The sequence below is a fragment of the Diadema setosum genome, chromosome 1 (assembly GCF_964275005.1).
Source record: "Diadema setosum chromosome 1, eeDiaSeto1, whole genome shotgun sequence".
Classification (NCBI taxonomy): domain Eukaryota; kingdom Metazoa; phylum Echinodermata; class Echinoidea; order Diadematoida; family Diadematidae; genus Diadema; species Diadema setosum.
This window is the reverse complement of record NC_092685.1, coordinates 37,039,116-37,066,041: the sequence shown is the minus strand read 5'-3', so window position 1 is coordinate 37,066,041 and position 26,926 is coordinate 37,039,116. Positions and strand designations below refer to the sequence as shown.

Here is a 26,926-nt window from a genome sequence, read left to right as displayed (position 1 = left end):
ATACTCCTAGAACCCTCATACACTTGCAGTTTCAAAATTGATGGAACAGAGATAATAACAGTGAATTGGTTAATAATGACATTGCAATCAATCACTGTGGCAGGTGAATTTAACCATCTGAATACCACCAACTCTGAGGCATAGCCCTCTGTCCTCTATGAAAAACAATATACGTAGCATATGAAAGTGTATGGTCTTGCAGCTTTTGACTGACAAGTGCACTCATAGTTCAAGATGATCTCGTGAATTTTGCAAGCACTTTTTCATTAGCCCAGACAGACACGAGTATGGAGATCTGGAGCAGAGATTGCCCCCCACCGGTGGGGGGAGGTCAGAGATGGTGCTCATAACGGAACCTCAGTCACACAGTTGTCCAGCATGCAGTGGACGTCTCCGGCCTCAGGACATGGTTCTCTCGTCCAGCAAGCCTTGAGGATGTTCAGGAGCTACACAGGAGAGTCAAAACACGCAACAAGATGAAATTCATGAGACATGATACAACCAAATTAATGAAATTCTTGCATTTAGTTGTTTTGATTGCAACTGATTGATAACTGCTGTACATCAGTGTAAAATTTTAGTAGTAGCCATGCACAGGTTTTAAATCTACAACCTCCTGATCACTGAACATACAGTGGGTACTGCATATTCATTCAAGGTAATGAAATTCTTGTGTTGAGTTGTTTTTGTTGAAAATCAGATGCAATGTTGCAATCAAATTAAGAAAAATTTACATTCTCACACTGCAGTAAAACAAGCACAAGAAATCATTTTTGGTAACTTATATTTTACACCACATCAGTGATGATCAAACATGAGAACAAAAATGTGCCCGTGAAAGCTCAATACAATCTGCTTGCCTGGCACAAGCATCTTTTAACAATAATACAAAAAAAGCAAATTAGTTAGCAGGTGCAGTGATATAGCATGATAGTGGACTTCCACCAAAATTAACGACTTTAAAATCAAGTTCTTTAGCCTTGAAAGTAAACACATTAGGATCCATTCTTAGTCATTTTGCCTTCTACTAGGATCAAAAGCCCAGGCCCCGTTTGTTCCAGGATCCTTTTTTTTTTTTGTCATAAAATACATACAGCTTCATGTTCCTACTTAATTAATATACATTACTAAAAAATGCCTATTATTCCCCCCCCCCTCCACACACATAAAATAATTAGAGAAAAGTAACAAGCAAGCACTTTAATATGAAGACGATCTCTTGAGATAGGAGAAAGGCTTTCAATCTCACACTCACCTGTTTGTTGAGGCAGCTGTCTGCATCTCTGATTGTTGTTAACCACTCCATGAAGGCCATGTGAGTGTCCCCCACCCCGACGAGCTGGTCCTGCCCTAATGCCGCCTTGAGGCAGGGCAAGGCCCCCAGGAGCTGCTGTGCATAGGCCACATGGCTCTTGTTCACCCCGCTAGGCACGGTACTGATGAAGAAGTGCTCCCCGTTGTGCATCGCTTGGGGGAGAGGGCGAGCTCCAATGGTGGTTCCTCCGCCGTGGATGGGCACAAAATGCGAGTAGCCCCAGGCACTGCGGCCCATGACTACCTGCTGTTCATGGTTGGAGGCACGAGATAGGGTCACTGACCGGTTGTCCATAGTCTTGCATCGGGCGCGGCTGGGATGGTCCTTGGGCAGGGTGGCCATGGAGTAGGCATATGATGCCCCACCCGGCAGCCCGTACAGCTGACCTTCATGTCTGATGGCACCCAGGGAATACTTGCGATGGGATTTGCAACTCTCCGGAGAGGATCTGGCCCGGGTGGAATCCTGCGCATCCAGGAGAGATGCTGCACTGCTGGCTCGGCTCACCGGTCTGCTGCAGGGTGGGGTGAGGGACTCCGGAATACCTGCAGTGAAAGGTGTCACTGACTTTTTCCGGACATAGAACTTTGAGAGAGAACTGGTCGACTTTATCTCCAGACCATCGCCACTACTGCTTCTCCTCCTGTCACTGTCGTAGCCAGTCTCATCTGGCTTCTCAGAGTCACTAGCAAGGTCACATGACCTCATGCGAGACCGCAATGGTCTGTGCGTCTTCTCACTGTCGGATTTCGACGAGTCGCTGCCAGCATCGCTGGGGCAGGAGTGCAGCTGCCTTGGTTTTTTCCCACGATCTTCTGAATACTCCATCATGGAGTCTTCCTCCTGGCAGGAGTCACCGTCCGTAGATCCTTCTCCTGCCTTCAGACTCTGGGCCGTCGCATCAAGCATGCCCCTCAACTTGGAAACAGCAGAGCCATGGGTGACCTCGCTGTCTGACAGAGAAGGGTCCACTCGGTGAGCCAGCTGGAAGAGGTGAGCCTCTTGCCGGCGGCTCCGGCCACCCTTGGTTTCAGAGCTCCTCATGGAGTTGCGCGGGGAGGAAATCCCACTGTCACTGCTGCACAGACTGTGCCGTTTCTCACTTTTCAAGATGTCAGAGGACATTGCTGAACGACGTGGGAATGTGGCAGACATCCTGGGATTGTCTTTCAGGCTACCTCCTTCCACTATGATATTATTCCTATTGCAATCTTGCACTAAACTGTTACTATGGCAACATGATGCCTCTGCACTATTTTGCTTCAAAAGCTTCAGTGCATCCCTGTCAGTTTCTCCTGCATTCACAATATTACCATCTCTCTGTCTTTCATCATACACCTGTCTGATCTCACCACTCCCTCTAACGTGCAAATCTGTGAAGCCACTTTTGGGTCTCTGAGGCAGCATGGGGCGTTCCATCCGCTTGCTGAGGATCTTGCGGTAAACACCTGCATCACTCATGGCCCTCCTGGCACGCATCTCATCGACTGCATAGGCCTGGTTGGCATAGTAGATCCTCCTGTGACTGGGGCTCCCCCTGATTTCAGCACCCTCCTTACTGGTGCCAGTGAGAGGGCCGGGCTCTCCATCCAGGGCATCCTGACTGCCGCGTGGGGAGCAGTACATGCTTGGAGAGGCCCTCCCTGTCCGCATGCTCCCTTCCGCAGCAAGTCGCGCCCCAATAGTAGCTGCATCCGGCCGCTCCCAGATGCTGTGACTCCTGTAACCAATGGCAACCTCCTCATCCAGCCCTTGGTCCACATTTTTCTGCTTTAGCCATGCCATCATTTCCAGGACAAGGATGGCAAAGGAACGGACGTCATTGGAGAACTCTGGGCTCTTATTCTTGTCCTCTGTGACCTCTCCGGTCTTCCCAGGTTTTCCTCCACTCCTGGGCATCATCAGGTCAGACTTGTCCTCCGTCTTCTCACTTCCTGCTCTGTAGACAGGAGGCTCTTTCCTTGGCGGTTTGGCGTAGTCAATGGCATTGGTGAAATTTGAGATCACAGCCTTCACCTGGTTCTGAAACACAGATAACACAACAGAGAGGTCATTAATGACAGTATATACAACAAAAAGTTTGGATATATCAGCATTTTATCACATCTCAAGAAGTTATTTTGGAAATGTAGTTATGTATATGGTAGAGTCTGCCAAAAAGAATATTAGTCGGGTAATTTATGGACACAAATGGAACATTATTAACTGGGTAAAGCAATATAATTGTGGATTCTCCTTCACTGATTAAAAAAAAAAAAATGACAGAAAAGCTACGACACGTCACCAGGGTTTTGAACTACATCAACAAAACAAATTATATGACCTGAAAATTCAGAATCTAGTGCACTGCTTTATAAAAGAGTAAAACTTGTTGCTTATGGATTGTGATCTTAAGAAGACATGAGAAAACTAATATCCATTGAGGGTGCATGATATTTTCAGTGCAGTGCTTTTCTTTTTGTCTGTTTTGAGCCTTTTGCCCATCAAACAAACACAACACATATTTATTCTCGAACCATCATCTGTGGATAATTGGATGCTTTCAACAACAATTAGTGTCAAGAAAAAGTCTCTCCCGAACTCTGCAAATGGTCACAAAGGTCAACCAGTCAACATCCTGACACACAAACAGCAAGACACACACAGAAACATAAAAATTTGCGAACGCCATCAACCAGGTCAACACAACAAAAAATCCCCACATCACAGTTAAGACTATATTGACATATGTAATGAATATAAAATCATGGTTTGCATCCTAATGATAGATGATTTTCATAAAACTCAAACTTGTAGATCACATAAGGCCCAGCATATTTTCATGATGGGAAAAGATTGCTAATAAAATCATACCAATTACAGCAGGTGAGAAGACATGATTAGCTTATGGTATCTGCACCTGAGCTACTCCAGGAGGCAGTGAAGTAGGACACTCTAGTTTTATTTTTCTTTGGGTTTTTTTTTCGTCAAAAATGGAAAAGCATAGTAAGGAACATAAACCCATTGAGGACAGACTGATTTTGCTATAACACGCATTCCCCACAGATACCTGCACAAGTATACTCGGACTCGTCCTCCATAGGTTAATGTGACATGTTTAGAAGCATTTTCTGTATGTTATTGAGGGTGCTACACTCAGCAAAGTTATCAAAGCTTCATCAGTGATGCAAAACATCATCATACTAAATTGTTTATGATGGATAACAACTGATTGCTTCTGAGTATTTCTGGCAACAGAAACGTTCTGTTATCATTTAACATGCATCTCACATTACTTGACCATGCCAAGGTGGTTTCTATGAAAGCTAATAATAAAAAGACGACCATATCATACCTAAATAGCATCAAGAGTCATTATAGCTTAGAAAACCATTACCTTCTAATGAGGGGGCATTAATTCAACATTTAAAAAAAAGTTCTTGCTAATATTGAAACTTGGAATGCAAACCCAAAGAACAGAATACACAAACAAACAAATCAAGAAATATGAATGTCAGCCGCGTAATCTTAGCAATCAGCATTATGAGGGAGATATGTAGAGAAACTTGATCGAGAGTGGAAGCTTTCTGGCAAATATCCAACAACTTCCCCAGACGTAGCCATCGGCAAATATGTTGCCGTTGAGTGGCTCTTTGCAAGACACATACGTACACACATTTGAAAAAAAAAATACGAGGCACGATCATAGTAGATCACTCGGTCTCCGCATATTAACCTAAAAGGAGAAAAATCCCACGTCCATACATAATGAAAATATCAAGCCAACATCTGCCAGGGCAGCTTGGGAAAACAATAAGAAAAATGATGATTGTGAGGCTGCACATACATTTCATGATCAACATCCACAGATGATGATCAATGTCACACATGAAACTTGCAATTTTGCCAAATATTCCAGAGACAGGAAATATAACGCATGCAAATCCATTCAGAGGAAAACATTAGAATCACTTTATTCACTTCCTCATTGTATGTGTGTAGCCAATGCATAGACAAGAACATCATACCGTCAGCGAATGTTTGATAACTGGAATATACACATTACAGTCATTTCAAGAAACATCAGTATTCTGAATGCGAGAAATTCTCTGGTATCTAGAGAGATCCTGAGAGAATAGATATGAAAATGAAGACGACAATAACATCGACTTTACATTAATTCAGAATGTCAAAAATGTAAGTACCTCTGCGTGAAGCCTTCCAGGATCATAATCCTTTGTAAGGAAAATGGTACTTTGGGCATTTGTTGCAGGGCCATGTGCTCCAGAAATTAATTTGGGAGCAAGAATGGGAGATCTGTTTATGACATGTACAGCAGAAACTTCTAGTTTAATAACAGTTCTAAAACCATAATTTTTTTCTCTCTTGTTCTTTCTCAAATGTCTACATTTCCTTCCTCTGGTGGGCCCTTTGTTTGAGAGGGATGTTTACCATTTTGGCGTCAGCTGGAACATAATCCCCAGTATGGATATGACATCTGCGGACACTTGACATTTGCTGTGCAGCGACAACTGGGCACTTAGCAATGTGGCCTGGCATGAACCAACAAACATTCAATGACCCGGCTGGATAGATGAAGTATGCAGTCGCACAGTCCACTTAAAGACCTGAAGAAGGCACTTGTTCGACCCACCGCGATGTTTTAGCATGCCATTACAGAATGCTCTAATAGTTCCGCACATCCCGTTTTCTGCTTGCATGAAGAATAAGAGGCCCACGATTGGATTTCACCCATTCTTTTTTAATATTGCTCCTCATGCAGTAATGGTACTTCAGCGCTCTTAAAAAGTTGCAACAAGATGTTATCAAAATCATAGAACTTCCTTTGTCTCCCGAAATAATTATTACTGTTTATATAAACAACAAGGATTTTATAACTTGAGAAAGCTAGAGGACTTCAACCTTATGGACTTTGATGGGGGTAAAAAACATTTCTGATTCTGAGTAGAGCATGTGTTTATGCAACTTTTGGCTGTTCTCATACCGAGTAATCTACACACGATATGGTGTAATGAAGGCACTGAAACCAATTGTTGAATAATTTTGTGATTCTTATACATGATTTATATAGATATATATTAACAATTTGATATACATCTTAAAACTCAATCAGAATTGCACAAAGTCTCAGTGCACAGATTTTAAGGAGTCGCATGCAAGTACGGACTGGCATTTGGGGGAAGACACCGATTTCCGGCAAACCATTACACCTACAATGAGACCTCATTAGGACACGCATTGGGGCAGGACCACGCCCTACATGAATTGGTACATCCCCTCTTCCTCCTATGACCATAATTGGCACCCCCAGTGACCCTATCATTTGCTACTTCCACCAGGGACAAGACACGACCCAAACACAAAGGAGTCCAGAATTCTGTGGTTTAACTTTCAGTGGTCACTTTCCATTTACAGCCTATCAGTGTATATACTAGCAACTTGTTCATGGTGCAGTTCGAAATGACATTTTTACTCTTTGTTGTTATTTATTTTTTTGGGAATAAATAAGTCTCCCCACATGGGCAGTTTACCACTTTACAGAAACAGAAACATGCCAGTAACTAATTCTCAAATGTTTTCTCCAAATCTGGTCCAAAAGAAAAAAAAAGTCATAAAAAACGGAAAAACTGAAATGAAAAAAAGAAAAGAAATGATAACAGACAAGCAAAGAAAACATTTCCCCTTTTCATTCCTCTAGTTCTGCCAGTTGACAGGTTAATAAAACTACATGAGGGAAAAAGGAAACAAAGTTACAGTAATAGAAAAACAGGACAAAACAGCAGTTTTCTTTTTTTCCAAACTTTCATTTGATGGTTGACGAGTTCATGAAACAAAGTCAATACACCGTAAATTCACTGGAAAACATACAAAAGAAAGAAAAGGATAAGGAAAGAAAATCACATCCATGTCTTTCCCCGCTTCCATGGCAATCATTCAACTGTGGTAATTTGTCCTGAATCCAGTTCCTGCTTCCTGAATCTATTATTTACACATTGCTTAATGTGTTTACAAACAAACCCTTTAGGGAATGAATAAGATACAAAAAGAGAGAGAGAGAAAAGGGAAAAAGGGGGAAAAGGAGAAAAAAAAATGATGAGTGGCAGCATGAGAGATGCCTATCAAGTGTCCCTTATGGGTAGCAAAGGAAGTTTTTTTTTGTTTTGTTTTGTTTTGTTTTGTTTTTCAAGCAGTTTCTCTCAAAAAAGACAACCTCACAAACCCTGTGGCATTTGTGTGTGTGAAGATAATTTGACAACCACATAGACATCATGCTCACATATCCACACTTCATATTCTTCATGTTCTGCAGACTGCGAATATGATGATCAAAGGTTTAACAAAACACGAACAGATAAGAGAACACTGAACTACCTTCCATCTTCTGTGGTGATATTTTAGAATGCTTTTTAAGTGCTGTCTGCAGTCTAAACAAAAATAATCAGTGATGGCTAAAAGTGCTGATGCCCTCTTTTTTGTTGCAATTAAAAGAAACATGTTTAGAAAACAATGACATTTGAGCCTCATCTGTTAGTCTCTGTTACATTCTGTTGTTTGCACGAATAACAAAAACAATTTGTCTAGAACAGAATGAAAATCAACCCCAGAATCTCAGAGTCTGAAACCATACTCCCTACCCTGCACTTATATTTGATCTTACAATTGAAACGTTTCCTCTTACACACTTGAGTAGATCAACATCATTGTGGTGATTAAGTCTGCATGTCCATTCATAAATTGGGAACAAGGAAAACACTGTTGTATTGACAGACATCAATCCTTCTGACAGAAAAAAAAAGTACTATCATCTATAAAATCTTTGCTTTTGGCAAGCCTTGCATTCAGCCGCACATTACTGCAAAACCAGAAATTTTCATGTGCATGAAACTTCGCAAATTTTGTAAGGAGGTAAAGTTCACGATAGTAGAATGCACATAATTTTTTTTTTTTTTGTCTACAGAATGCATTAAATGCCAGTCGCCAATTTGCAAAAGTTTCATGCCGCGAAAAAGGTCGTCGACTCCAATTCATGAAAATTTCTTGTCGCAAATGTTTGTGGTTTTACAGTATACTGACAAAAAGTTGAAAATATGAGCTGAACTTGTGCAGAAAACTTTTCTTAGAACACTTATAGACTTGAACATCTTGTTTCTAAACAAAAAAAGGGGGAGAAGTGATCAACTGCTGTGGTTGCTCTTCCACTATGAGCTAACTGCTCCTAGTGAGAAACTGGATCAACACCCTCGCAACAACATTAGGGAGCTTTAGAGTTTCATGACGGGGACATTCAGAGGAAAAAAACATGTTCTGCGCATGCGTAGAAGTCGATCTATTTCCAGCTCGCGTCGTCTGAGTTTTCAATACGCATTCTCGGCTATTTTTACGTCTGCTCAATTCACGAATCAGAGTGCTACTTGATGCACCGATCATATGGGGGCGCCATTTTATTTTTTTTTTACAGGTTGCCATCCTAGTGCAATATAAAGCTACTTTTCAGCACGATGGAGGGAGAGGGCAGAATGTCCAAAGCAAGCGTCGTCTCAAACGTCCCCGCTGCAAATCTAAAGCTCCCTGTTTCAAGAGTGTTAAGAAGCAAGTCCTGTTCTATGACTGACTGTGATTTCTACACTCCTACAAAGATTACAGCTACCCTATATTCATTTTCACACTGAACACTACCACAAAAATATATATATATATTGATGCCAATTTGCTATTTCCTTCTAGCATAGTTTTCCAGATGGCGACTCCATCTATATTCCTGAATAAACTGGCCAGAGAAGATTTTATCTGTCATTTCTTTAGGCATCTGATGAATCCAAGATAGGAAGGAAATATTTTTGCCTCATCTTCTCAAGTATTACTTCTTGAATTACTCATTTTTCCTGCATTGATGTATTTTTTTTTTTTACAATGCATAACAGGACAAAACTTCAGGTCAGTAGAAGGGCATTCCCCAAAGTGCAGCAAAGTAAAATCTCCATTTTGCATTTGCATACAAATATTACAATTTTCATCTATTTTTTTTTTTCCGGAAGATGTACGCCAACCAAATAAAAGCCATTGAAATATTCTGCATCCTCTGTGATTCATGAGATACGTAAGTGAGTAAAATATCTTTGGCGACTTCATGAAGTGTCTGCTCTATCTCTCAAGGGGAAGATAACCATCGATCAAACGCATTCATCCTGGGGGCAGCATCACCTACTTTTACCAATCTTCGGAGCGTTCTAAAAAAGATGACAAATATAACACTGAAATAAATAAAACAAATGCAAAAACACATTCACCAGAGTTCCTTATCTTGCAGCACTGTTAGATTCCACTAGCTCCAGACACAAAAATTCACACATTTCATTCTTTCATTCCCACAAATATCACCTGCCTCAAGCAATCACTTGCATGTAATAGCCCAAACATTTTCTACGAAAGAGATATACCATGTTGTAGACTCTCCTCACACAGTGAATTGTCTGAATAGAAACTGTATTACAAACTTTCTCATTACACCAAGCTATTCATACAGGTATGATTTTTCCTGAATTTGTGCATTTTTTTTTAATTCACAAACTAAAGCCAAAATACATGGAAATATCTCAGTTAAAAAACAAAAGCATGTAGCATATGATGATGTTTCACATAATTGACAGCAACAGATTCCATTAAAGATCATGATGTTGTATAAAAGAGAGTGAACAATTCAGTTCATAATGACTAGAGAAAATGCTTTCATCAATATCAAAGGCTTGGCTTTTGCCTCTTACAGTGTACACTTCCTTACATGTATACCAATCACCAATAGCATGATGTGCACTATTTGTAAAAATTATAAAATGGAACTATAGCGCCTTCTCATTTGATATACTTATATATATACTTTGTAATTAATACCAGCTCCAGAAGCCTGATATCAGGCACTTGTAATTATGATTATAGACTATTCATTAATCATTTTGTGAGCACACATCCATGGTTCATAATGAGCAGAGAAAGCATAGGGACAAGTTACTAAAAAGACTCAAATCAATCAGAAATTCAATTCCTGCTCAACTTTGCAAGTAAATGCCTGGTCAAGTTTCGCCTCACAGTCAGTCGTTTGACTGATGTAAAGCACTTCATCATTTCAGAAATCACACTTGACAGCATATGAACACAACAGTAGACTGACTGGACTGAATGCCAGCAATGTTCCTGTTGCCATGGTGATACCAGTCGATCAGCACCTGCGTGAGATGAGGAGGAGATGGGAGTGAATTTCTGCATACCTGGGGAGAGCCTGACAAATAAAAAGCACGAGTGACTACAGTACATTGCTCTGTCGAGCCCCTGCTCCAGCAAACAGCACGTGCCTGGTTGTATCCTTCCCACTGACTTTATACCCCTACCCGATGTCCTACATACACAATATGTCACAATTTCTTGGGGGGGTTTTCTCAGTGGAAGAAAATATCATTCCAATGTCAAACCACTGCGTATATTGCATGTGTTGCATCAGATACAAGGATGATCTTCTCAATCACCCATTCATCTTCATAACACATATATTGTTGTTTTAAAAGACTGGAAGCCACCAACAGATGATTGCTGTCAAGAATAATTTTGCCAGCCAGAAAGAGATGCGGAGAAAACCTTGACCTCAGCCTTCCCTGCATCGTGATGACGACTAGAATGGCAGACGGTAGCTCCAGACCATCTCGACGTCATCTTCTTTTTGTTGCTGTGTTCCGACTGAGAGATGGGAGAATGACACGCTCCAAAAGGCACCCAATACTTCGGCTGACACGCGATGAGACGGAGTGCCGCGAACACCTGGATTCGTTGTAACGATGACAACGGCTCCTCAATGGGAACATCGTCAGCAACAGACTGAACGACACACCCAGGCCCGCTCATTTTGAATGCAGGAAATGATGGCTCCGCCAATTCCATGAACACCTTTCTTCACCTGTAAGCTCAGGAAAATTGTCCGTATATTTTGACGACAGCATACATGGTTCACACTCACGCTTTTCCTATTTCTGTGCGATTCCATCAATCATCTTTATTTTGACATATCTCATTAATTGCTTGGCAAGACAAACATGATTGAAGACTCTATAATGTGACCCTGGATTGTTAGTGGGGCTTTTCTTCTTTTTTTTTTTTAGTGTCTTTAAAAGTAGGTTATTTCATTGAATGGGACTGCCACAGTCCTCACATAGGAATTGCCATGGTAACCTTTCTTGAAAAGGATAGTATGCACAAAAGCTGCATGGACTCTTTCATAAGCAGTGATGCAATATAAAAGCGAATCACCTCACTTTTAATATTAATGGCGGGAATTGGTACATCCATCCTTTCTTGACTGAATGCCACTTTTCAGGTTGAGAGGTGGGAGGTTGAGAGCCAGGGGCTTAATGAGAGGTAAAAGCCTGAAAGCTCTCCGCATCCTTCCTGGCGACGACACCGGTAGTTGTCACCCTGCAGTGGAGTCCATTAATGAGCCAGTGCTACCAGGCTTTGTATCAGCGCTGTTTATAGTAATTGCCACCCAATCATTACCACTCATCAACTCTGGCCATTGTAACATACGTGTCCTGCAGAGAAAAATCCTGCCATCAATATTCGCAAGGACGTTTAAGTATAAATTCTTTTGTGGGTGTCTGAGTGTTTTAAAAGCGTATCTTTCACAGTCAAATTGAACGTAGATAGCTCTTACCAGCTAGCTTCAAAATATGCATATATATGTACATGTACAAACTGAACTGCTACAAAATCATTGAAATTGTTACAGGGAAAAATTCTCCAAATTCTTTAATGGATTCAAAGGATGCACAATATATTATGTGAAGTACTTTGTGATATATGAGGAAAATCAGACAATTACCTCAAAAGTTGAAAACCTTTAAAAAATTTGTTAATTACATTTGCCCTCTTCTCATAACATGATCTTTATAATACTTGTAATATCTGAAAAGTGCAATTATATTAAGAAAATATATGAAACAAATTTCCCAAAGTTTCCTTTTTATAAGAAGTACACATTACTTCAACTTGTTAATGAGATATGTGTACATAAATCTCATTCTTTGTTCTTCCTGGATGAGCTAGATTATTTCATAGAATATTTTACAAAAATGTAACTTTTTTTTGAAATTCTGTTACATATCTTCTAAACATTAATTCTCTCTAGCAACACAGAGGATCAAAATTCAACATCAACTAAAGCACAATTACTCATCATCAAATGAAGGGTCTACCAGTTCTACTAGAACACTTATTAAAAGTAATTCCCTCCACACAAACCACACATATCCAATCCAGCCAAGGCCTCACATGCTGTGATACAATCTGTACTAGTAAGTGATCAGAGAAGAATGTCTCACAGCTCATATCATTTGGCACTCAAATCACAGATAAACCCCAGTGTGAACAGATTCCTCTACCACAGAACACTATTCCACCCACCCCACCTTTCACAACTACGTCAGTCAGGGAATCAGATGAAGTGGTGTGTGATCCATAGGCAGACTGGAATCTGTGGTCACTCAATTAAGGATTTGTTGGCAAACCTCAACATAATCTCTGCCACTTCCCATTCCGGCTCTGGTTTCGCATCCCATTATTGTACTCCAATGGCCGGCATTTGCCCTCATTCACAATACTACGTAGTAATGCTCGGCTCCTTCGCAAAACACGCAGACAAGAAGACAAACACAGAAGGAGAAAAAAAATTACCCGAAACGAGCCAATTCTTGAAAATTACAACTGATCATAAATGTATGCACGCCAATATCAGAGTCATGGTTGCAATAAAAACTGCAACCCAGAGAAATAATATGACCCTGGACAATCGCAAGGCAACTTTAACATCCAGAGAAAAAGAAAAGGAACAATTCTACCCTGTTCTCACTCCATACTACATTGTATATACCTTTAGTAATAGATAAGTTGAGCTGGTAGCTTGATTCATATATCACTCTGTTAGTGTGTGACTCCAAAGTGCCCAATTCTACAGAAACTACAGCATATCTTTGACAAGGTTAAGTTCGTGTTCAAGATCAATGGAAAGATAGATATATAATTCCAGAGCACAAAAGTGTGCAAGCTCTCATCTATTAGTGGTTCACAATTTAATGACATTGACACTGTTCTTTTCAGTTACGAAAAAAAAAAAAAAACTAGCTGCATGGTCATATATGTTAGCAGTACCTCTGATATAATGATAAATGTATGGATAATCTGCAGCTGATAATGTCATATTGCTACATTAATCAAAAGAGCAAATAGAGCCTACTTGCAACCAGATTTACTACAATTTTAGCTCATAGACAGTAGTGCTGGAATACACTATTATACATGTTTTCTTAGTATGGTGACATTTACTGACATATATCTTGATAGTGAAGGCAAAACTGCCATTTCTTTATTTTTTCTAGTCTTTTTTTATTTTTTTTTTATTCACAAGCACATAATCCTACACCTCAGTGAGCAAACTTTGATGTTTTCTTTGTAAAATGAGTCATGTATAATGTTAAAGTGTCTATTTACTGTAGTTACTGAGTGAAACTAGTGAAATTGGAGGACACCCTGCATCCGTCACTTCTATGTATTGGTCACAGGGAAAACATAATGACAAATTTGTTGTTGTTTTGTTTTTTAAGCCAACAGGAAAAAAAAAAATCTGCATCACTGTGATACTGTATCAAATCAACACGGTATGAGTAAGACGCGTTCCAGATGGTGTCTTAGTATGAAGTGATGTGATTTTCTAAATTTACTTCTAAATATTCAAATCCTGATTTGGTCCACCTTCTCAGTTTCCTGTTCTCAGAGTGACATCATTGATGTGCAATGCTTGACAGATATGAATGAATGAATGAATGAAAGTCCTGTCAAAAGATCCCGTTGAAAACTTGTGATATCTTTCAATAATGTTTCTTTTCCTTTTTCCCCCCTGTTTTAGTCATTGTTGTTTGCTCGTACAACTTCCCGGATAGCTGTGAATATTTCTGTGGTTATCAGTTTTGTTTTGTTTTTTGTTGTCATTTGCAGTTAATTGGTTTTGCAGCTAATGGGTTTTAAGATGAATTGATGCCAATTCTTAAATCTACTGAGAAATAAATCCAAGATTAGTGAACATTCTAAATTTTCCATGAAGTCTAAATTGTACACATTTGTTCAAAATAATGACACATTGTACCATACTGTCATGGCAGTGGGCCAAACATTAAAGGGAAGATAAACCCCAAGAACAATGTGGATTGAGTGAAAGCAGCAACATTAGTAGAACACATCAGTGAAAGTTTGAAGAAAATCGGACAATCGATGCAAAAGTTATGAATTCTTAAAGTTTTGGTGTTGGAACCGCTGGATGAGGAGACTACTAGAGGTTATGACGTATGAGTGGACTACAATATCAAGAAAATATAAAGAAAATACTACAAAAATCAATTTTTCATGAAAATTACAAATTCCATCAACTTGATATTGACATATGTTAAGGGTAGCAATTATTCCCCCTGCTTTCTGAAAGCGGTTGGTCCACTGCTCTTTCATAATTCTAGAAAAGTGAATTTTTGTTGAATATCCTTTATATTTTCTTTGTATTGTTGTCCACTCATACGTCATATCCTCTAGTAGTCTCCTCATCCAGCGGTTCCAACACCAAAACTTTAAAAATTCATAACTTTTGCATCGATTGTCCGATTTTTCTCAAACTTTCACTGATGTGTTCTACTAATGTTGCTGCTTTCACTCAATCCACATTGCTCTTTGGGTTTACCTTCCCTTTAAGAATGTGGTATTTTCTTTAAATACTCCTTTAAATTTCCTCTCATACTTCAAGATGTCTTTAGCTTCCCTTATAACAGAATGTTAATTGATGAAACAGAATATGCTAGTGTGAGCACATTAACCCGTTCCATACGGGAACCCGGTGGCCTGTGTATTAAGTCTATGGGCATTTCAGAATTCAGTATGGAACGGGTTAATTCTTGAGGTATATGCCTTGCCAAGTGATTGAGACCTGGAGAAACTTTCACTATACATGGAAAACGCATCATTTTTCCTGGTTATTGATCACAGCCACTTACAAGATCTATAGTCAGAGATAAATATAGATATGAGGTGCAATCAACAGAGTGGTAGTTTCATAACGGCAGTACATTCCATTCAATTCATGATTAACTTCGACTGAGAGTTAACTTTGCAAATCTACGGCATATTGTGTGGGTTTGTTTGGTTTTTTTTTGGGGGGGGGGGTGGGGAGGGAGGAAGGTGGGGGAGGTTGGGTTTGGAGATACAGTGCTATTGTTCCCATGGCAGATTTTTCATGTATATTGTCTATAAGATTAAGAGGTTTCACTAGTGTAGCCCACAGGAAAATGTATTAACCTATTGAGGACAAGTCCTGAGAATACTCAGGCAGGTGTCTATTGGAAATGCATGTTATTGCAAAATCTGTCCGTCCTCAATGGGTTAATTAGGATTTTTTGCACTTGATTCTGTGAGCCCTGAAAACTCTACCAACATATCCTGATTTTAAAAAGAAAAAACACATTTTTGAATGTTGGAATCATGCTTCTCTTTCTTTCTTGATTTTTGTCATTATTGTGTGCCTGTATAACCGCCAAGAGGGCTCTTACTACTTTTGCTGTGATTATTAGCATTATCATTATTGTTCTTTTGCAGTTAATTGTTACCTTGTTAACTTCTTCTGTATGCTTGTGTGCATTTAAATCAGGCAACAGCATCTTACAGGGGTATGAGGACGACCTCCCTGATTGGGGACATAGGGAAATGAATTGGATGTATTCCCAGGGTGGGATACAACTGGCCATGGAGGGAGGAGGGAATTGAAACTCTCTCTCCTCCCTCGGTCGGTCAGTCGCCTCACGACACTTGAATTGATTGCATCCGACAAGTAATGCATAGGCAGGATGGGGTGTGTAAAGGGATCAAGTCAGGTTGGATGGTTAAAGGGGGGGGGGGAGGGTAGTGGAGAAGGGTAGAATGGGGTGTGAGTGCATGTACTAGAAGAGGAGGGGGAGACATGGGGGGTGTGAATGACATAAGTTCAACTGTTCAACTGAGATTTACAATTGTATGAGTGCTGGATGTGATTAGTGTCACAGACAGACTTCTCATTCCTGATTATGCTACCCCATTATCTGCTCAGAAATTTCGAAGACTAACATACCTTCACATATAGGACACTTCCTAAAAATGTAAAGAAGAAAAAAAAATCAATGAAATACTGCTACCCCCTTTGTACTCATTACTGCCACTATAAATAAACAAGAATTTTCACTCTGTGTGTATATAACTGTGTGTGTGTGTGTTTGTTAATACTTACAAATTTTTTTCAATTTTTTCATCTTTCTCATTTCTACGGTTTTCTGTCTCCCTTCCTCTTTTCAGACATGCTTCAAGTTTTCCTCCAGCTCTTGCCAAGGGGGATGCAATTACGACATCCTCGGGTGCCAAACTTGGTGGACATTCACCTTTCAAGTGCTTTTTGAAACTTTTTATATTTCCATCACCAGTGCATCCATGTGCACTTCTGATAGCTTTTGGCTTTCAACTTCTTTCACACATGACCGATGCACAGGTGCATGTGTCCCCTCCCATGGATCCATTACTTCCGTCCGCCGGACCCCAGCCCGGCGGCAGCTGTATTTCGATCAGTCATGAGTTTGGATTCTCCGAGACATATTGGATCCCACGATTTGTAAAACATTCTGCCATGTGATCCCACTTCTTTTTGGGTGATGTCCTGGCCTGGCTTGTGGACGTCACGGTCTGGTCAAACTCTGATTCAGGAAAACCTCCCAAATTTTGCCGTCGGAAATTTGGCAGGCATGAAAGACTCTGACACATACCGTGGATGTTACATTACTATTATTTTGGTCAAACCCCATCTGGTCTACTTACCCACTTTAGCTCATGACCTAACTGCGATGTAAGGGTTTAGAATTAGGATAAGGATTAGGATAAGGATCTAAGCATCATTTGGACTAAGGGTTTGGACTTGAATTAGAGTATGGGGTGTGGATACAGGGTTCAGTCTGAGGTCAGAAGATTTTTATGTTCAAAGTTTAATGTGCTTGAGGAAATGAGGAGTTGATCGGATGAGAATAGATTAAATGATAATTAACCCAATGGATCTATTAAACATATACTGTATAAGCGGTTATTTTTGCTACAGGTATCTTCGTGAATGAAGAGGTCACTGACATATTCGCGAGATGCTGTTTTCTTGAATTGACACTGACGCTGTCATAAATGCACTATTGCCTTAACACACAGCAACATTTTTATGCAACAGGCTTATTCATTGTACATCTTAGAATGAAATTTTTCATACAGTAAGATTGTGACATGACTCAATATCGATTGATATAAAAAAAAAATGCTCATTTTCCCTGCTAAACACAGATACCGTAAGTGTTAAAGTGTTTGTCAATGAAATGAACAGCTTAGTACTTTGCATGTGTGTGACTGTCAGTCCCAAAAATGAACAATCAACCTGTTCTAGAATGGATTCATTGTGTGGATTATAAACATAAGAGTATAACACGAACTCCCCAGTGTGGTACAGTACAAATCATATACGGTAATTTCTTAATCATCTTCTTGAATTACATTCAGGATTATGCATACAAAACATTTGCACACAGAATATGTGTTGGATGCTAATTTTGTCAAAATAGGATTAATACACAAATGAAAAGACAGATATTTAACTTAGCTGCAGAGACATGGTGTACACACTAAGTCTCAAATCAGTTTTCTGCCAAAACACAGAAAAAATGGATCTAAAATGGTATAGTCCATTTAGCACAAAGGACAAATGTATAAGATTCAACTCAGTATGCACTTATCGCCATAATATATCCCTATCAACGTGCAAGTGACCAAGACATCCGTGTGCTTCTACAACTCAAGATTTGCTTATTGACATTTCAACCTTAAAGTAATTCAATTAAACTAATTCAGAGGTAGTCGGTCATGCACCCACTTAGCATCTGTCTTAATTGTATCTGAGGACACTAATTAAATGTGATGTACCTGAAAGACAAGAGGGAAGAAGAAAGAATAACAAAATAAGAAGAAAGAAAGACAGACAAACTGACTGAAAGACAGACAAACTGACTGAAAGAAAGAAAGAAAGAAAGAAAGGAGGTGTACGGAAGCACAACTAGACTGGAGCTCCAGTCGCCATGCTTTTTGTTCATGATACAATTAGGGGAACCACCAGCAAGTGCTTTCTAAAGTGAATGGCACACAATTTGGTAAAGTATAAGAGGTTGAAGGGTTTGAGGGATTTGTGCTTAGAAAGTGAAAGAGATTGAGCTTTCCCTGGTGAAATTGAGGACTAAGCAATGATGCTCCTTTGTCCCAGATTCAGACAGAAGAGGGGTAAAACATGGGGGCATGGTGGAGCTTGAGGGGGGAGGTATGACAAACCAGACGAGAGAGAGAGAGACCTTGTCTTGCTGGTCTGAAATGGCTAGAATAGAGAAGAGCCCGTTCAATTCTATTCATGCTGATGCGAAATCACCCATAATTACACCTGCTCCTGTTTGCCTTCCTCCTGCACTTCCCCTCCTGGAGGAAGAAGATGTCATCCATGCACTCTTTTGGTCACCAATCACACGCACCTTTCTCCACAGGAGGAGGATGTATAGGCCCAGCAAGAGGAAGAGTGCTGCTTCCCAGCATAAGAGCCTAATCCTTCCGGCCCTAGATGATGGCAGCTTAATGCCATTCATGGTGCATAATCCCTATTTCATTACAAGCCATACACTGAACACAGAGAGAGGGTTGGGGGGGGGGGGGGGGGTAGAGATGAAGAGGAGGAAGGGGAGATGGAGAGCGCATCAAATGTGATGGAGGATGGGAGAAGGTATGATTGAAGGGGAGAGCAAAAGATTCCAATCTTCAGGAGTCACCCATATCATGATGCTTGATTGATTCTATATAATGTGCCCAGAGTGTAGAATGCATTGCTGTTCCACAATGTCACATGAAGAGCAAAATACAGCCATTTCTGGAGTTTAGGCTGATTTCTGGTTAAATGAGTAATTTCTCAACACACTTCCATGAGCAGCATGTAAATTATGATTGCACGGTGTCATGACCCAAAGCATAATGCAATGATAAAAGCCTTGAAGATTAAGATTCCTAACCCTGTAGCAATTGGCAACCTTTGTACATAGCGTGCAGAATGAAGGAAGTGTGGTGTCCTTCCACTGAGGCAAACTGTCACGCAGTTCTTTGACTGAAAAAAAAAGAACAACCCCCCCCAAAAAAAAAAAAATAAATAAATAAAAAATTGGATCCTATTAATTCTTGCTTTGGTGGAACCACTATGAGCAATTTCAATGCATCATTTCAAAAGTGAAGAAAGTGAACTGTACAATGACACCCCTAGTCTAAATTTGTGATAAATACTGCTTTCAACATCCCTGCAGAAAATGACATGCATGTACTGATATTAAGCATGTGTGCCATGTAAGTGCATTTGTTGGGGGTGGTGATAAATTTCACTGGTGGTCACATGACCAGACTTTGTCATGACTGAAAAGATCTTTCTCTGACATCCAGTATATCATGTGTCAGGCCTGTGAGAGCAATAATGGACATGGATTGACTTTGGTTTCTCCAATACTATGGCTGGAATACTTCAGCCAAATTATCATGATGACAAATAACCTAATCACAAGAGAGAAAGAAGACATTTTTTTTCTCGGCAGACAGCACTAATTCCTCACTTTCTTCAGGAATAAATGTACATGAATGAGATAGAAATTGAGAAAAGAGAAAGAGATGGGAGAGAGTCAGTAGATGGAGGCAGAGGATGTATTGCTGTGAATATACAAATAAATGCACAAAACATCTTGCCTAGACATCAACATTTCATTTTAAAAAGAAAAGGGCACTTCAATACCAAACAGCATGTGGTAATATTTTTCTTAACCCATTGGGGATGGGCTGATTTTGCTGTCAGCATCCATTTCCCATAGACACTTACCCAAGCACTCTCAGATCTTGTCCTTATCTGGTTAATAAACATATCAAATGTCATTGGCAGTATGACAAACTGCTGTGATATATACCATTTCTCTGCAGAAATGACAGTTGAAAACATATTCTTACTTACAAATTGACAAACTGCAACTAATCACACATTTATGATTTTGATGGATGGACACTAATATCCATCTTTTGCTTCAAACTGTGCGATTTTACGACATCAGGTCCTTCCTGCACAACTTTCTTTTCTTCACATTGTAGAAAAGTTGAACAATGAGTGATAACAAGAATGGTTATAGCCACTTCCGAAAATGATTGATGGAATGCAGGGATACCATTATAACACAATGCCGGTCATAGAAATTCAGACACTAGAAGAGTGTGTGTCGGTGTGGGTGTGGGTTTGTGTGTGTGTGTGTGCATGTGGGTTTGTGTGTGTGTGTGTGCATGTGTGTGTGTGCACATGTGAGAGCAAGAGTGGGGTGGGGGGGGGTTAGAAAGGGAATGAGGAACGAGAAGGAGTGGCTACTTTGATCCAAAAAAGCTTTCAACTTCATTAGTAAACAGGACTGAACACTAGACACGTACTTGATTTATTTTCTGTTCTCACTGAAAGTTACCTCTTTTATTGGACTATATATCATGTATCAGACTCAGAAGAGACGTAAAGGGAAAATCATAGATTCTCGAGGCCACGCTGCGAAAGTTGCAGCTTGCTCACACGCACAATGAAAAGTAAATAACACTACCCTCTACAAAATTGCAAGTTCTTTGAAGAAAACTCTTTCAAGGAGGTTCATCATATTGATTTTAGGGTGACATTTATCCTATCAACTATTGCTATAACCTTGAGGCTTTGAATGAGCTACCACTGCATGCCAAAAATATGTGCATAACTGAACTCACTGAGGCAAAAAGATGGGCACTGTCATTGAGTAAGGATAAAGTTCAGAACCTTTTCCATATCACTTTTTAAAGGGATAATCAGGTATCTACTGAACAAATTCAACAAAAATATATTTAGCCAACTGCACATAACTCTTCATGGTTGCTCTCACTCGCATAAAGAGCAGTAGCAATCTTACATGAGATGATCATCAGAGCTGTTCAGAATTTTGCGGGCAGAGTGTTGAAATTACTTGCAAACTTATCAGTGTTAGAACAAATTTGTGTACTGAGACTGATAGGTTTGGAATGAATAAAAAGATTATTGACAATAAATTCTCATTACAGGCAATTTGTAAATGTCAAGTTCATGTGTTACTACAAATGCAATTCCCTAATCATTGCAGGAGTACTCACAATCTATCTTGTAAAGTTATAGCAGAAGCAGCATACAAAGGTTTATATTTGTAATCTATGCACACAATTAAAGAAACACATATGATAACAACACACATATACACACACTCTCTCAGCTAATGACCACATCAGCGAAGCTGCAAGTGGGCACAAACCATCCATGTGCTAACATACGAATATCCTCATATTGTTCCTTTAAGTCTTCTCTCCTCCCGTCTCACCAGGCATTTCTGAGCTGAATGTCAAGCATTGCTGAATACTACGTGACCTTCAAGCAATGAGCATGAGACTGGAAGAAATGATAAACGAGATCGCAAAAATATGACATTTGTGAAAACATTCCAAGCAAACTCATTCCTCTCTCAACACCAACAGTGTGACGGAGCTAAAAATCTAACAGCATTAAGAATACAGTCATATTTCGGTATGAAAAAAAACCCCAAAAACAAACAAATCCAGAACCCACACCCAAGTCAAAAACCCCAAACTGACACATACAGCAAGTGTGCTGAGGTTAAGTCATGTACGCTATGCAGGATGTAGAGTTCGCATCATGGAACCCACGAGAGACAACCTACATCAAGGAGGGAAACACTGAAGCAAAAAACACAAGTATGACACCGATGAGTGACTAATACCCTTTCACACCATATCGACCCAGTGGTAACCATTTAAACTCCTGGTGATTCAACTGGGGAGAAGCCTGGTTCTCATCAACAATAAGTTTCTTAACCCCCTTCAGACTTTCTGAAGGTAATGAAAAGCAGTGAAAATCACTCATATAAAAAGCACAAAGTGGCCATCCAGCTGGCTCTGTGCATGCGTCACAACATCACAGTGAGTGCAGTTAGACTGGGAACCACATGCAACTGGTCAGCATTTTAACCAGAAAACTTCTTCTTCTTCTTCTTCTTCTTCTTTTTTTTTTTTTGACTAGTTGAATCACCACTGAAATTTCATAAATGATGGTAAAGAGAGCTAGAGAGGATGGACAGACAGACTACCCGAAAGCATAATGCCTCTGGCACCTTTGAGACAGTCAGGAGTTACAACTGGAATTTAGCAGGGTAGGGTCTAGATGGTTTTTTGTTGCTGTTTTTGGTTTTGTATTTTTTGTTTTGTTTTTTACTACAATTTCCATCAGCATTTACAATAGGAGTTGAACAGAGAGATTTAAGGCTGAAGAAATTCAATAGCTCAATGACACACATTCACGAAGGAAGGCTGAAATCAAATCCATGGTTAAAATGTTGTCTATGGATTTAAAACAGCACAAAACTGGCACACACTACATGTGTGTCACCTTGCATTCATTGTCTGACATTTGTTGCTGTAAACAATGTGTCACGCACATTGGTATACGCTTTCAAACTTTGCATAATCCATGGGCTAGGCTATTATACGACATTCGTGGAGTCTGGCCAATGGGTGCACTCTGGTGCACCCACTGCAAACTGCCTGGTCTAAAAGGGTTATGACCGTCACCTCCTTATTCTACTGGTCTCAGTTTCACTTGTTTGGCATGTGGCTTTGATATAACCAAATCTATGACCAATTTCACTGGGTTAACCTACAAAGGATGGCTTTCAGATGAGTGCCACATTTTATGGAATTGTAACATTGGTGCAGTGATACTCTGAAATTTTTGGAAACAGGGACAGAAAAATGAAACCCTTTGTTGTAAAAACCCTAAGACTTGCAAGAGAGGGTGTAGGGGAGGCTCACTCGGATTTGAGGCAGGCACCAGTGAAGAGGCAAGGGGTCTAGGGCGTGGCTACACGGGAATGATTAAATCAAAACTAGAGATCGAGAGGCAGGTGATATTCTTTAGCTACCCTGGGGTAAGGCTGGCAAAGCCTGAAAAACCCCAGATCTTTTAGTCTCCCTTGTGGCATAGTTCAACACCCTGTCAAACTAAATTTCACAATTTCCTCCTCAATCAATCTTGTTTTTAACTACTCCACAACAATGTGAAAGCTCCACCCTTCTTTTGTTCTCCCATGGTTGACTTAAAACCCAATATAACATTTTCTGCAATGTCACCTTGAGAGGTAAACTTGATTTGAACTCACCCGTCTGACACTTGAGTGTTATTCTGAGACCACAGCAAAACACAAACACACACATTCTTGTAAGGTGCTTCAACTGGGCTATAACCATTTGCTCAAGGTAGCTGGGCATATTTCATTATTGTATAAATACCCATATTTTTGCGGCATTAATTTTTTGCGCTGATCGACTCAAACACATATTCACAGGTTCTTAAATTCGTGCTTCACGATCGTCGACCCATTAAAAATGTGCAGAGAAAATTGTGAAGATATCTTCATGGGTTTTAGAATTTGTACTAGTCAAAAGTAGTGTGAAAAAGTTTTTCTGGAAAAAAAATATATATATTCTTGTTTATTCCAATAAACTGACTAATTGAAATAGCCAACTATACAAAATAATATTCAAATGTACTTCAGTAAGTAAAAACTTAGGCTTCCTGCAATATATAGGTGCATACTGAACAATGGAGGATACATGTGTATAAATTTTCTAATTTCCCCTAGTTGAAAAGTGTGAAAACTATTTGCCTACATACAGGTCCTAACTATGCAGAACGGCAGGTGCATTATATAGTCCTACCACTAACTAAGGTACCCCAGGGCATTATGAGGGCACTTTTTAATTTGTTTTTTAAAATACTCTGAACAAACGGGCACATGCCCGGAGTGAAATGTATCCCTGGTTGCCCAGGGTGAAACACTACAATATTGCAAATTGAAGCGGTTTACAAGAACTTAAACACACACGCACACACACACACACACACTGCACACACTCTACATTACTATACAAAAGGTAATGCAAGAACATCTCTGTAACACACTAAAAAAAAAAAAACAAGGAAAAATATCAACATCAAATGGAAGAATCATGCAACCACTAGAAGGGAGTTGTGGGTCCATGACCTCACATAGGTTACAAGTCACCTGCTGAGGAATGCAAAACTAACCAAGATGTGCCTGATTTCACAATATTTCTGCTTTTCCTTTACCCCTTCCACAAACTGTCTGTAGTGGAATTCTGTGGTTTTCGGAGACATCCATCACAACTATCTATATCAAACGTCAGAATTTATCTCTGTGATTCCCCTCGCTCTCCAAATTTTTGAGATAAATCAAGCTGCACAGCCAGGTCAACTACCGTCAAATTTCAGGACACAAACCAGGAAGTTTTCATCTCCCCGTCTCCCCCTCCCTCTCTCTACACCCCTCCCTCTCGTCCAGTCTGACACTCTGGCTTCTTCCTCTTCCTCTGCAAAGAGACCTGTCCCATCCCCAACACCAATGAATCTCCTGTTCTCCCTCCCCCCCCCCCACCTCCAACTCAAGCTGAAAATAGAAGGTTTCAGGGACCATATCAAGAAACGCCGCTTTGATACATTGTGCCATTGTGCATCTCATTATGTGCAGCTTGTCCCTTGGAAATTAGATTGGTCAAATAGGGCATGCATCTAGAACATCATATAAACCATATTCCAAATCACAGGTGAGTTTATATGACTTTCAAAAACTTGTTTCCAGTGAAACACAATTCTGAATCGCACCTCCACAGTTCGTTTCAAAACCATGTTTTGAAACCGTGTTGGTAATAACGAGTATTATTTCTATACTAACAAAATTTAAACCTCAAAAACACGGTTTCAAAACCATGTTTTTACCCAAAAAAGTCTGCTTTAAACATACCAATTACACTTATGCCCCCGTAACTCTAAAGCTGGTTTTCCACACTCCCCCCCCCCCCCCTCACAACTTCTGCAAACATGCACGGACCTCGTACATTTTTATACACACGCTCAGTCTCACTCCCCCTCCACCCCCACCCCCACCCCCCCCCCTTCCATCTCCCTCTCTTCCTCACTCCCTCTCTATTTCTCTGGACATTAACCTGTCTCCTCCAATATCTGGCTGAGATGCAGGGGAGAAGGCTAATGACCAGATGGAGATGAAGCAGATTGATGCTGAGACGAAGGGTGTGGAAAATTGGCATCAGTCTCTGGATAGGAGCAAAGCTCAGTGGAAGGAGAGAAGGAAGAGACTGCCTCAAATCAACTTGATTGATGGTCAATTTTCATTTCAGGAATTCCTCTCCCTTCTTTGCTAACACTCCACAGACCCGGAGCGCCGTGAGGTTCAGGCAATATGAGTCCTCCTTAGCGAGTGAAAACATAGTTCTGGTATGGCTGCAGAACTGTCAATTTTTGCTCTTTAGTAGTTTACACAAATGCACGAGAAATGAGCGACATAATGCTGCAATAACACAATTTTCAGTTGCTTACTGACGAAAATCCAAAATATTAGCCAAAAAGGTTCACCAGAAGTACTTCAATCATAGAGCCTACCCAATCATGGTTGTTGAGTGATGTCTCATATTTGATTACATTGACGACAATATATCAGACCACAGTGGTATCCATTGCGCACAAGAGCAAATTGCCTGCACCTTGTTCAGCAGGCGGTTCAGTACTATTCCTTAAACACGATTCGATCATCACATACTATAGCAGCGTTCTACATTCCCACTACTGAACAGGGAGGACGCTGCAGAATTAAAAGTTGGTATACTGACTTTAATCATTACACACTCAAATTTGATCTCAAAATACTACAAACCAAGTCATTGATCCCAACAAATGACATCACCCAGACAAGTTTCCTGGCAGAGCCTTTCAATAAACCGTAGGCCTATACGCTGTTATTTTCGCGTACAGATATTTTCGCGAATGACGAGGTCATAGACATTTTCGCGAGATGTTGTTTTCGCGAATCGACGCTGACCTTTACGTTAGTGCTCTATTAACAAAGCACATGTATACATTTTCGCGTGTTGTGAAATTCGTGATCCAACTGTGATTCGCAAAATTCACGAAAATTAAACCCTCGCAAAAATAACAGCTTATACAGTATTGCACGCAAATTCCAAATGGTTGAAGATGAATTTTGAGTCCTTAAGAGAACTATGTCTTAGCTTTAACTTAGAAACCGACAGGTAGAGATAGAGAAAGAAACATATGAAGAGGAGAGAGAAAGAAAGATAAGGATGAAGAAAGGAAAGAACAATTTTGAAAAGAACATGATGATGACTATGAGAAGATGAAAATGATAAGAAGAACGGCAGAAGCGGGACATGACGGAGACAAACACACATTGTAACACAAATCTAATGCAAAAGGTGATGACAAAAAATAAGGACAAGATAAAAATGAAGACAAAACAAGAAGGGAAAGAGGATGAGGAGAGAGAA

The 26,926-nt window shown here is 40.0% G+C and overlaps 1 protein-coding gene across 1 annotated transcript in view; it reads right to left on the bottom strand.

The window, feature by feature from the left end:
- Positions 1-26: 26 nt before the first annotated feature.
- LOC140230113 (uncharacterized) overlaps positions 27-26,926 on the bottom strand; it is a 117,035-nt gene continuing 90,135 nt past the window's right edge. Inside the window, exons 5-6 of the mRNA XM_072310314.1 lie at positions 1,256-3,337; positions 27-446 (exon numbers count right to left, since the gene is read on the bottom strand). Of these exons, the coding sequence (XP_072166415.1) occupies positions 345-446; positions 1,256-3,337 (2,184 nt within the window). The 3' untranslated portion in view covers positions 27-344. The remainder of the gene's footprint in view (positions 447-1,255; positions 3,338-26,926) is intronic.